Source organism: Salmo salar, chromosome 09 (genome assembly GCF_965601325.2).
Source record: "Salmo salar chromosome 09, fSalSal1, whole genome shotgun sequence".
Taxonomy (NCBI): domain Eukaryota; kingdom Metazoa; phylum Chordata; class Actinopteri; order Salmoniformes; family Salmonidae; genus Salmo; species Salmo salar.
In genome coordinates this window covers 4,041,437-4,053,500 of record NC_138299.1, presented here as the reverse complement: position 1 = coordinate 4,053,500, position 12,064 = coordinate 4,041,437, and the positions used below count along the sequence as shown (strand labels likewise).

At 41.9% G+C, this 12,064-nt stretch overlaps 1 protein-coding gene across 1 annotated transcript in view; it reads left to right on the top strand.

Moving 5' to 3' along the window:
• Positions 1-11,593, top strand: part of babam2 (BRISC and BRCA1 A complex member 2) — a 214,911-nt gene extending 203,318 nt beyond the window's left edge. The window contains exons 9-12 of the mRNA XM_014210010.3: positions 2,854-2,924; positions 7,686-7,768; positions 7,909-8,062; positions 9,431-11,593. Coding sequence (XP_014065485.1) covers positions 2,854-2,924; positions 7,686-7,768; positions 7,909-8,062; positions 9,431-9,494 — 372 coding nt within the window. The 3' untranslated portion in view covers positions 9,495-11,593. The remainder of the gene's footprint in view (positions 1-2,853; positions 2,925-7,685; positions 7,769-7,908; positions 8,063-9,430) is intronic.
• The last annotated feature ends 471 nt before the right edge of the window (positions 11,594-12,064 follow it).

Sequence of the window (12,064 nt, the reverse complement as noted above, 5' to 3'; positions counted from 1 at the left end):
TGAGCAGCCAACAAATGTAAATGCCTGGAGTTTGCTAAACGGCATTGGCACATGGATTGGAATCGGGTGCTATGATTAGATGAGACGAAAATAGAGGTCTTTGGCCACGTTTACCAAGGTGAGTTAGGCGTTGAAAGGAGGATGCAAATGCAGAAAACAACTCCATACCTACTGTAAAATATGGCTGTTTTGCTTACACTGGTCCTGGGGCCCTTCTTAAGGTCAACGGCATCATGAACTCTACTAAGTACCATTAAATGTTTGCTGAAAATGTAATCGCCTCTGCCATTAGGCAGAACTCTTCTAGCAAGACAATGACCCCAAGCACACATCAAAATCCACAAAGAAATTGTCAATTGACCACAGAATCAACATTTTGCATGGCCATCTCTGGACTAAAACCCATTGAAAACCTGGTTTGAATTGAAGAGGGCAGTCCATAAGCACAGACCGAAGGATATCAAGGATCTGGTAAGATTCTATACGGAGGAATGGTTTGAGATTCCTCCCAATGTGTTCTCCAATCTCATAAACCATTATATAAAAAGGTTCAGTGCTGTTATCTTTGCAAGATGAGGGTGCACAAAGTATTGAAAACAGGGGCCAATATTTTTTATGATTATACAGATAAGACAGAACAGGTAGAGGGCAGAACACATACGGATCCCCTACCAAACCCACTCCAACCCCCCCATGCTCTAACAGAGCCCCACCCCAAAACCAGACTTAAAGCAGGCATGATATAAACTCAGCAAAAAAAGAAACGTCCTCTCACTGTCCTCTCAACTGCGTTTATTTTCAGCAAACTTAACATGTGTAAATATTTGTATGAACATAAGTTCAAGTTCCACAGACATGTGACTAACAGAAATGGAATAATGTGTCCCTGAACAAAGGGGGGGTCAAAATCAAAAGTAACAGTCAGTATCTGGTGTGGCCACCAGCTGCATTAAGTACTGCAGTGCATCTCTTCCTCATGAACTGCACCAGATTTGCCAGTTCTTGCTGTGAGATGTTACCCCACTCTTCCACCAAGGCACCTGCAAGTTCCTGGACATTTCTGGGGGGAATGGCCCTAGCCCTCACCCTCCAATCCAACAGGTCCCAGACGTGCTCAATGGGATTGAGATCCGGGCTCTTTGCTGGCCATGGCAGAACACTGACATTACTGTCTTGCAGGAAATCACGCACAGAACGAGCAGTATGGCTGGTGGCATTGTCATGCTGGAGGGTCATGTCAGTATGAGCCTGATGGAAGGGTACCACATGAGGGAGGAGGATGTCTTCCCTGTAGCGCACAGCGCTGAGATTGCCTGCAATGACAACAAGCTCAGTTCGATGATGCTGTGACACACTGCCCCAGACCATGAAGGACCCTCCACCTCCAAATCGATCCCGCTCCAGAGTACAGGCCTCGGTATAACGCTCATTCCTTCGACGATAAACGCAAATCCGACCATCACCCCTGGTGAGACAAAACCGCAACTCGTCAGTAAAGAGCACTTTTTGCCAGTCCTGTCTGGTCCAGCGACGGTGGGTTTGTGCCCATAGGCAACGTTGTTGCCTCTGATGTCTGGTGAGGACCTGCCTTAAAACAGGCCTACAAGCCCTCAGTCCAGCCTCGCTTAGCCTATTGCGGACAGTCTGAGCACTGATGAAGGGATTGTGCGTTCCTGGTGTAACTCGGGCAGTTGTTGTTGCCATCCTGTACCTGTCCCGCAGGTGTGATGTTCGGATGTACCGATCCTGTGCAGATGTGGTCTGCCACTGCGAGGACAATCAGCTGTCCGTCCTGTAGCGCTGTCTTAGCCGTCTCACAGTACAGACAATGCAATGTATTGCCCTGGCCACATCTGCAGTCCTCATGCCTCCTTGCAGCATGCCTAAGGCACGTTCACACGGATGAGCAGGGACCAGTAGAAAGGCCTCTTTTAGTGTCCTAAGTCTTCATAACTGTGACCTTAATTGCCTACCGTCTGTTAGCTGTTAGTGTCTTAACGACCTTTCCACAGGTGTATGTTCATTAATTGTTTATGGTTCATTGAACAAGCATGGGAAACGGTGTTTAAACCCTTTACAATGAAGATCTGTGAAGTTATTTGGGTTTTTACAAATTATCTTTGAAAGACAGGGTCCTGAAAATGGGACGTTTTGCTGAGTTTACAATGGTGCCAATAATACCCATCTTTTTAAGGGGGAAAGTATTGCTTTTGGAACAACATCGTTCTCTGAGCAAATGTATTAGTATACTTTTTGTTGAGTATACAAAATATAGCTCAATACTTATGTTATTTATTTTGTACTGTCTTTTTTGCTCATCTTTGTCAAGGGTGCCAATCATTTTGGAGGTGACCGTATTAATATAAATCCCTGATTGTTTGCGTCACAAAACTGTCACGGCCATCGTGCTTATTAGCGTCACTAAGGGGTCACTGGGTTGGCGACTGACCCCGAGTGTAAACATGCGTAACTCATCCTCTGATACACTTTATAGTTTGGCATCTCAGCTCTTCGATATCTGCACTCATTAAAAACGCTGACGTATAATGTCGTAGTATTGATTGATGCTCAAATGAGATGGTCTCGTCTTCTTGAGAGGTTGTATGTACCAACCAGGGTCATCCTTGGTCAATTTGAATTCAAGTCACTCAATTGAGGAAGTGATTTAAATTGAAAATGATGCAATGGAAAAATGTGTGAAATAAAAAGCATGTTACTTTCTGTGTATTAGGTTGGCTTAACTTTTCAAGATGCCAACCCCAAAAGTTATGTTTTAGTATTGTACAGTTCTGTTTCAGCTGGTATTTGCCTGGTAATCAAGTAGGTATTAATTTATCTCCCTCCCTCCCTCAGGTGCAGTATGTCATTCAAGGCTACCACAAGAGGAGAGAGTACATTGCTGCCTTTCTCAGTCACTTTGGAATGTAAGTCTGCGGTATGTCTGTGCCTGTGTGCGCCCATGTATGCGAGAAAAAAACTGAAATATCACATTTACATATGTATTCAGACCCTTTACTCAGTACTTTGTTGAAGCACCTTTGGGAGCAATTCCAGCATCGCGTCTTCTTGGGTATGACGCTACAAGCTGGGCACACTTGTATTTGGGGAGTTTCTCCCATTCTTCTCTGCACATACTCTCAAGCTCTGTCAGGTTGGAAGGGGAGCGTTGCTGCACAGCTATTTTCAGGTCTTTCCAGAGATGTTTGATCGGGTTAAAGTCCGGGCTCTGGCTGGGCCACTCAAGGACATTCAGAGACTTGTCCGCAAGTCACTCCTGCATTGTCTTGGCAATGTGTCATTGGCCTGTCGGAAGGTGAACCTTCGCCCCCAATCTGAGCGCTCTGAAGCAGGTTTTCATCAAGGATCTCTCTGTACTTAGCTCCGTTCATCTTTCACTCAATCCTTACAAGACTCCCAGTCCCTGCCGCTGAAAAACATCCCCACAGCATGATGCTGCCACCACCATGCTTCACCATAGGGATGGTGCCAGGTTTCCTCCAAACGTGACACTTGGCATTCAGGCCAAAGAGTTCCATCTTGGCTTCATCAGACCAGAGAATCTTGTTTCTCATGGTCTGAGAGTCCTTTAGGTGCCTTTTGGCAAACTCCAAGCGTGCTGTCAAGTGCCTTTTACTGAGAAGTGGCTTCCGTCTGGCCACTCTACCATTAAGGCCTGATTGGTGGAGTGCTGCAGAGATGGTTGTCGTTTTGGAAGGTTGTCCCATCTCTACAGAGGAACTCTGGAGTTCTGCCAGAGTGACCATCGGGCTCTTGGTCACCTCCCTGACCAAGCCCCTTCACCCCCGATTGCTCAGTTTGGACGGGTGGACAGTTCTAGGAAGAGTCTTGGTGGTTCCAAACTTCTTCCATTTAAGAATGATGGAAGCCACTGTGTTCTTGGGGACCTTCGATGCTGCAGAATTCTTTTGCTACCCTTCCTAAGATCGGTGCCTCGACACAATCCTGTCTCGGAGCTCTACGGACAATTCCTACGACCTCATGGCTTGGTTTTTGCTCTGACATGCACTGTCAACTGCGGGACCTTATATAGACAGGTGTGTGCCTTTCCAAATCATGTCCAATCAATTTGATTTACCGCAGGTGGACTCCAATCAAGTTGTAGAAACATCTCAAGGATGATCAATGGCAACACGATGCACCTAAGCTAAATTTTGAGTCTCATAGCAAAGGGTCTGAATACTTATGTAATTAAGATATTTCAGGGGTTTTTATTTGATAAATTTGCAAGAATCTCTAAAAAACTGTTTCACTTTGTCATTATGGGGTATTGTGTGTAGATTGCTGAAAATGTTTTGTTTAATACATTTTCGAATAAGGCTGTAACGTAACAAAATGTGGAAAAAGTCAAGGGGACTGAATACTTTCCAAATGCGCTGTACATGGAAATGTGTTTAGTAAAAGCATGATCTGACACACACCCAGAAAGTTTTGTAGAGGAGAGTAAACTGTATAAAGGAAAGTCGCATTCTCTATATACTCCCAACCGGTGTTCACTCTGAGCTGCGCGCACAGAAATATCAGCCCACAGGGAGAAGCACTAGATTGAACTTCAATCAACTTTCTAGAGCAGTGGTCACCAACTGGTAGCTCGCAATCGATTGGTCGTTCTCCAAGGCATCCCTAGCTTATCGCCAAACATTTCTGTCAAAAAAAACTATGAAAAAGCCTTGTGTTCCTATTTTCTTGTATTCGTCTAGGGCTGTTGGCGGAGGTTCACCCGATTCACAGTGGTGTAAAGTACTTAATTAAAAATACATGGAAGTACTACTTAAGTAGTTTTTTTGGTATCTGTACTTTACTATTTTTATTTTTGACTACTTTAATTCACTACATTCGAAAAATAAAATAATGTACTTTTTACTCCGTACATTTTCCCTGACACCCAAAAGAACTTGTTACATTTTTAATGCTTAGCAGGACAGGAAAATGGTCCAGTTCACACACTTATCAAGAGAACATCCCTGGTCATCCCTACTATCTGATCTGGCGGATTCACTAAACACATGCTTCGTTTGTAAATTATGTCTGAGTGTTAGTGTGTGCCCCTGGCTATCCGTAATTAAAAACACCAAGAAAATGGTGCCGTCTGGTTTGCGATGAAGATCTGTGAAGTTATTCGGATTTTTATGAATTATCTTTGAAAGACAGGGTCGTGAAAAAGGGACGTTTCTTTTTTTGCTGAGTTTATAAGGAATTTGACACTTTTGACACTTAAGTACATATTTAACTACATTTTATCAATTACATTTACTTTTGATACTTAGGTATATTTAAAACCAAATACTTTTAGACTTTTACTCAAGTAGTATTTTACTGGGAGACTTTTACTTGAGGCAATTTATATTAAGGTATCTTTTACTTTTACTCAAATATGACAATTGTGTACTTTTTCCACCACTGACGATTCAGCTGCCCTGCACGCCGGGTAAGCCAACTGTTGCCATTTTGAACCATTTCATGTGTCTGAAGGTACAAATCCTACCTTCTCGGCTGGCCCAGAGAACAAATCAAGTGCGCTGTAGGCCTACCGCTGACAAAACGGATGGCTCAGATGACCGTGTCAAGTAGCAGATTAAAGTTACTGTGAGATTTCAAAATGTTTAAAACCATGACAAGAGAGAGACTGGCAGCGAATACAGCAAAGCGATGCTGTTTTTATGAGTGAGTTCATGCTGAAGTTCTTACTGAGCACTGTCAACACTTTGTATTCAACACTTTTATAAGCCACAAAACTCGCATTCTTCTTATTTCCACTCAGCGCTACAACAAGCACTGCAGCCGTAATGAATGAGAAGGAAAGTGTATCTATAGCCTTGCGTTGTTGTTATTTTTAACTTCTTGGGTCTATTTTAATATCAATGAATAATTCCGAAATAATGCGGTGCGACTCGAGTTTCCCCATCAGCTGGAAGACGAGTGTCCCTTTTGGGTCAGTGTCAGTGGAGGAAAGGGAGAGCGGAGGGATGTTAAGGCAGACCCTCAGTCTTCTGCTCTCTCCCTCTGTTGACACTGATCATCAGATGCAGGCACCATCAGCCCAGTAAAATAAAAAGCAAATTATTTAAATGTATGCTCACTCAGCTGTGCTTCACAAGTAACACAACAGCGCATCTATTACCGGTGTGATCATATAACCACAGCCATTATGCTGTGATAATGTATTGGGCCTATAGCTTACTGCACAAACATCATTGTTACAGTACTGTTTTTAATTGGTTAGGCTTACGTTTTTTAAGTCATATTAAAAAAAAACATCTGAGCGGTAGATATCGGCTTGCATTTGATCTTGACTCAGAAAAGGTTAGTGTCCACTGTTCTAGAGTTTTCCCTGTTAACACTATCAACGTTTCCCTTTACTGTGGCAATTGTGGTTAAATCAACGCAATATTAGCCACGTTCAATGCAACATACTGAAACTAAATGAACTATGCAAGAGATTTTGTTGTAGTCAGAACACATCGGAGTATGATTCTATTGCATTGACATGCACAACTCAGCCCGTACTCTATTGTCCTATATGGATCTGTGGCATTTATGGATCTATGCCATTTACTTTTGAACTGGACTGTTTACAGCATCAATCGGTTGTGAGTAGATGCGGAAGCACTTGTTTTTAGATCAAAGTGAGAGCTGCATGTAGCCACGTGTGCACATTTTGTTCATATCCTTTGCTATTTAGTGAGTTATTAGCCCAGTTATAGATCATTTGTTGGCAGCGATAGGGGAGTGATTGCTTCCTACAAGGGCACAAAACATAAACATTTCTAGACATCTTATAAAAGCGAGTCTGGTAAATAGCTTTTTTTTTTGTCTTAAAGGGGCAGCGTTGTATTTTGAGACAGGCTTGAATAAGCTAAGTAGCAATAGGCAGAGGTTGGCATAATTTGTCTGATTCTCTGGAATAATGGTATGGGAATAATAATGCATTTTATTTTGTCAAGTGGTTTCTTGCATCAAACAACAAAACAACATTCTTCAGTCACTTCCTTGTCTGAAGGACAAGTGGATAAACAGGTTAATGTCAAGCCATGCATGTCTCATGGAATGCAGCACCTACATTGAACACCACACATTGGCTGCTACTGTAGACTGAATGATAGAACAGCTATTTCCATGTTAAAATGTTATGAAATGCATTTTCTTCACTGTTTCTGATGGTAGGCCACTCTGGTAGGCCTACATTATGATCAAATAGCCACAGTAGCATACATGGCCACTGTTAAAGCTGTAACTTAAAGCAGGTAAAGCCTCGGTGTTCACAGTAAACGCACGCTGGAAATTTTGACAACGTTCAAGTTTGTACTCAGCAGACCTGATATTTGCTCAGTGCCGAAAAGATTTACAGGGAACATTGCTCCCACCAATTTAATGGGTAAATCTAACCAACGTTTCGGCAACGCAGTGCCTTCTTCGGGGTTGGAAAGCCCCTGCATTTGAAAAAGGCACTGCTTTGCTGAGAAGTTGTTTAGGTTAATACAAAATAAATAACACAAAATAAAAAATAAAAAAGCTTTACCCATTTGAGTTTTTAGGAGCATGTATAGACAGTGCTACTTTCATCTAAGTAAGCACATTTGTAGTGTTGTATTTGATTAGTATGGGGCATGTGGACACATTACAGTGTCTATATAAGAAAGGTGTACGTGCGTGCATGCTTGTTGCAGGGGGGTGGTGGAGTACGATGCAGAAGGATTCACCAAGCTCACTCTTCTCCTCATGTGGAAAGACTTCTGTTTCCTTGTCCATGGTGAGTTACACATAAACACACACACACACACACACACACACATACACTTCTTTCCTACATTCAACTCCACATCACCTCTTTCTCTCTCACTATCTCTTTCTCTCACTATGTCTCTCCCCTTCTCCCCTCTCCTCCTCCAGTGGACCTCCCTCTGTACTTCCCGCGGGACCAGCCCACTCTGACTTTCCAGTCTGTGTACCACTTCACCAACAGTGGGCAGCTGTACTCGCAGGTGCAGAAGTCCTACCCTTACAGCCCCCGCTGGGACGGCAACGAGATGGCCAAGAGAGCCAAGTAAGACAGTCAGTTTTGCATTCCCCACTAATGGTTAGGATTGGGGGAGGGGAAGCTGATCCTAGATCTGTATCTAGAGGATGCTTTGTTCACCCCGTAGCATACTGGACAACAATGACCATTTGACCCACTATACCATACAACAATGACTTACACTGAGTGCACTTTTACATTAGGAACAACTTCCTAATATTGAGTTGCACCCGCTTTTGCCCTCAGAACAGCCTTAATTTGTCGGGGCGTGGAGTCTACAAGGTGTCGAAAGCGTTCCACAGGGATGCTGGCCCATGTTGACTCGCTTTCCACAGTTGTGTCAAGTTGTCTGGATGTCCTTTGGGTGGTGGACCATTCTTGATACACAAGGGAAACTGTTGAGCGTGAAAAACCCAGCAATGTTGCAGTTGTTGACACACTTAAACTGTTGTGCCTGGCACCTACTACTATACCCCGTTCGAAGGAACTTTTGTCATATCCATGTCCATTTGAATGGCAAAGATACACAATCTATGTCTCAAGGCTTAAAAATCCTTCTTTAACCTGTCTCCTCCCCTTCATCTACACTGATTGAAGTGGATTTAACAAGTGACATCAATACGGGATCATAGCTTTTACCTAGATTCACCTGGTCAGTCTGTTTCCTAATGTCTTGTACACTTAGTGTATAATTATCCATAATACAGGATGATAATGATAAAAATCGAATTTATTTGTTTAGGCCTTGTAATTGACTAGTTAGCAAGAAACTTGCAAAGCTGTTGAACCTGCTACCATCTTTGGACCAGCTCTCCCTCGCCAAATACAGTTTATCTCAATCTAACTAATCTGGGATTATAATGCTTACATGAAAAGCAAAAAAATCCCTGTCACACTAACAATCACTAACAGTACAACCACCTAATCGCTTTCATCGAAAAGACATATCACTATGCACACCATGGTGAAGATTTGTATGCAAAATAAATGTGATATGATTTATAAATGTATGGCTCTCCCAACTTTATCCTGCTCTACCTTTTTTATTTTTAACATGAACCAGTTAACCCTGTTTGTGGTTTAATGGCTTTATCTCCAGCTGACCATGCTTACTTTGCACAGAACAGGAGTGCTTAACTATAACAGCAGAGGTTTTGTCCCAATGTTGATAGTTACATGGAATAGATATGTCATTGTCTTTGTTTATATCGCCGGTCTCCAAGGAAAATCAGTATTCTATTGCTGAAAGAGCAAACCGGTGCTTTGCTTTTATGGTCAGATAAGTACTGGTGCACTTCCAGTAAATCTGTATCTGTCTAAATTACTTTTATTGCTCTCTTTCTCCCTCTCTGGCTCTTTCTATCCATCTATCTATCTGTCTATCTTTCTCCACAGAGCATACTTCAAGAGCTTCATCCCTCAGTTTCAGGAAGGGGCCTTTGCCACTGGGAAACTCTAGGACTGAAGTACAGCAGTGTGTGCGTGTGTGTTTGTGTGTGAATGGACTGCACGATAGTGATAATGTGCTTACTGTACAGGTACTCTCTAACGCCACGTTGATCATTTCATGCTTTTTCCTAAACTGTCTGTTTTTCCATTTTATTAAGTTGTGTTTTTCTCCTTTCTTAAAACTAGAGGGAATGAAAGTACTGAAACGCTGTTGCTAAAATGGTTTGGAGTAGTAGGTCAGAACCACTTGTTACGTCAACAGACAGATGTGGGGCTTGCCCAGCCAAAGTGTTACAACTTCAAAGCAGACATCACTTCTGATCTTCAGAGTGGTTGTCAGAGAACTGGAAAAGGGCCCTTAAAGGGGAATAACGGAACCCCCTCTGACTCATTGTTGGACTGTCTGTCAAAGTGTTCACCTCTCTCGGTCAGGGACAGTGAGGTAGAGCTAGAGCGAGAGCTACGTCACCAGGTTATGCAGCCGCTCACTCACTGCAGCGCTAGATAGAACTTTGATGAATAACACGAAAATAATCAACTTTACTTAACAGTGATCATACAAAATTCGGGAAGGTTACTGCTCAAGCAGCAACACACGCACGAGGGGACTCCTCATAAACACAACACACTGGCAATTTTCAAAATAGCCTACATCAGACTTTAGCACATAACCCAACAAAACACACCTTTTACTTTATTGTCAGAAGCATCATCAGACCTCTGTAGTAGCCTATTTCATTTCTCTCTTTCAGTGCTCTGGAAACCAAGCAGAAAATGCTGTGCTCTAAAGATGGCATAGCCACACAAATACATTAGAAGATAATTGTTGATCTGATCAGATCAACAATTTTCTCACAACCTTTATCTCCTAAATGATGTCGCTGGTGTATTTTGTAATATATTGCGCAGTAGGCTATACGTTTTTTACCAGGCTCAAGTCCTTCCAGGCTGAAAACATACAAGAATACTTTTACATTTTATAAAATTAGCCTACATTATTACATTCTCTTGCTCGCTCAATGCAAATTGCTTGCATTTTTTTGTAAATCATTGTCAATAGTCTACCAATTTACAAAATGTAAATGTGGGCTAATAATAAATGTAATAATAGCATATTTGATCTACCCCAATGAAAAGTTTGAAAGTGAGCATAAATCACATTTTGATAAGATGCATGCATCAGTACCTAGGCTATCTATTATATCTGCAACGGAAATTATTTTACAAGGATTGGTTCGCTGTCAGCTGCCTGCTGTAGTAAAGTTACAATTTAATGAAACATTTCTTCCATAAATTAGCCGTATAGTCCATATGTATCATCCAATGAAGTGGACGTTATGTTGCACACTCACTAGTCTTTCCCTCTCATGTTAGTATATATATTTTGCCGTAATGATCGGATCACACCATGCAACAATTGATGTAGCCTACAGTCAGAGATGGAAGATGGGCAATGTTAATTGGCAGGTGGAATGATGTCCAACGGGGTTGCATGGTTAAAAGTGGGAAGTGGGATCAGGTTGGCTCCTTTCATCCTTGCTTGGCAGAGATCTCAGAAAAGGTCAAATTATGAATCTGCTACCCAAAATGATCACAAATGTTTAAGACATATCTCACAATTGATTGGGCTTCCCAAATTTAGTATATTTGCTGTGACCAAAAGTTTAATATTTTCGTAGATTTGTGTTGTTCCACAAAGTTCTATCTAGCGCTGCACTGAGTGGGGAGCTGCATAACACAGTTGTAGCGCTACCTTGCTCTCCCTGAGTGAGAGAGGTGAGCACTTTGACAGACAATTCAACAACGAGTTAGAGGGGTTTATTCCCCTTTAACTGTTTGACTGGAGCTCAATGTGGAAAAGATCAAGATCAGAGGTTCATCTTGATTCATATCAAACAGTGGGGCGGGGCCAAACCTTGATCTTACCATTACCTGATCGTTCTACACTTGTCTTAATCCTTGCCTTGAGAAGTCCTCCTTAGTACTATGTACATTGGAGAATACTGTAAAAATCTGTGATCATATTTTGAGTTACTACATGCTACATGTTCGATTTTTGTTTCACCAACATCTCAGTCAGTCATTTTCCCAATAAACCCTCAAATCATATACTGTCCGGAAATACATTATTTCAAAGTTGATGTGATTGTCAGCGACTGAGAATTCTGGCCTGTGCTAAATGTACTGTGCCTTCAGAAAGTATTCACACATCACATTTTGTTGTGTTACAAAGTGGAATTAAAATAAATGTAATTGTAATTGTATGTCAATGATCTACACAAAATACTCATGTCAAAGTGGAAGTTTTTATATATATATACATACATATATATATTACAGCTCTGATTCTTTCTGGGTAATCTCAAAGAGTTTTCCACACCTGGATTGTAAAAAAAAACGTCCCATTAGTCTTTTTAAAGTTCTAAATGCTCTGTCAAGTTGGTTGTTGATCATTTCTAGACAGCCAGCGATTTAAGTCAAAACTTTAGCTAGGTCATTCAGGAACATTCATTGGCATCTTGGTAAGCAACTACAGTGTACATTTGGCCTTGTGTTTTAGGTTATTGTCCTGCTGAATGG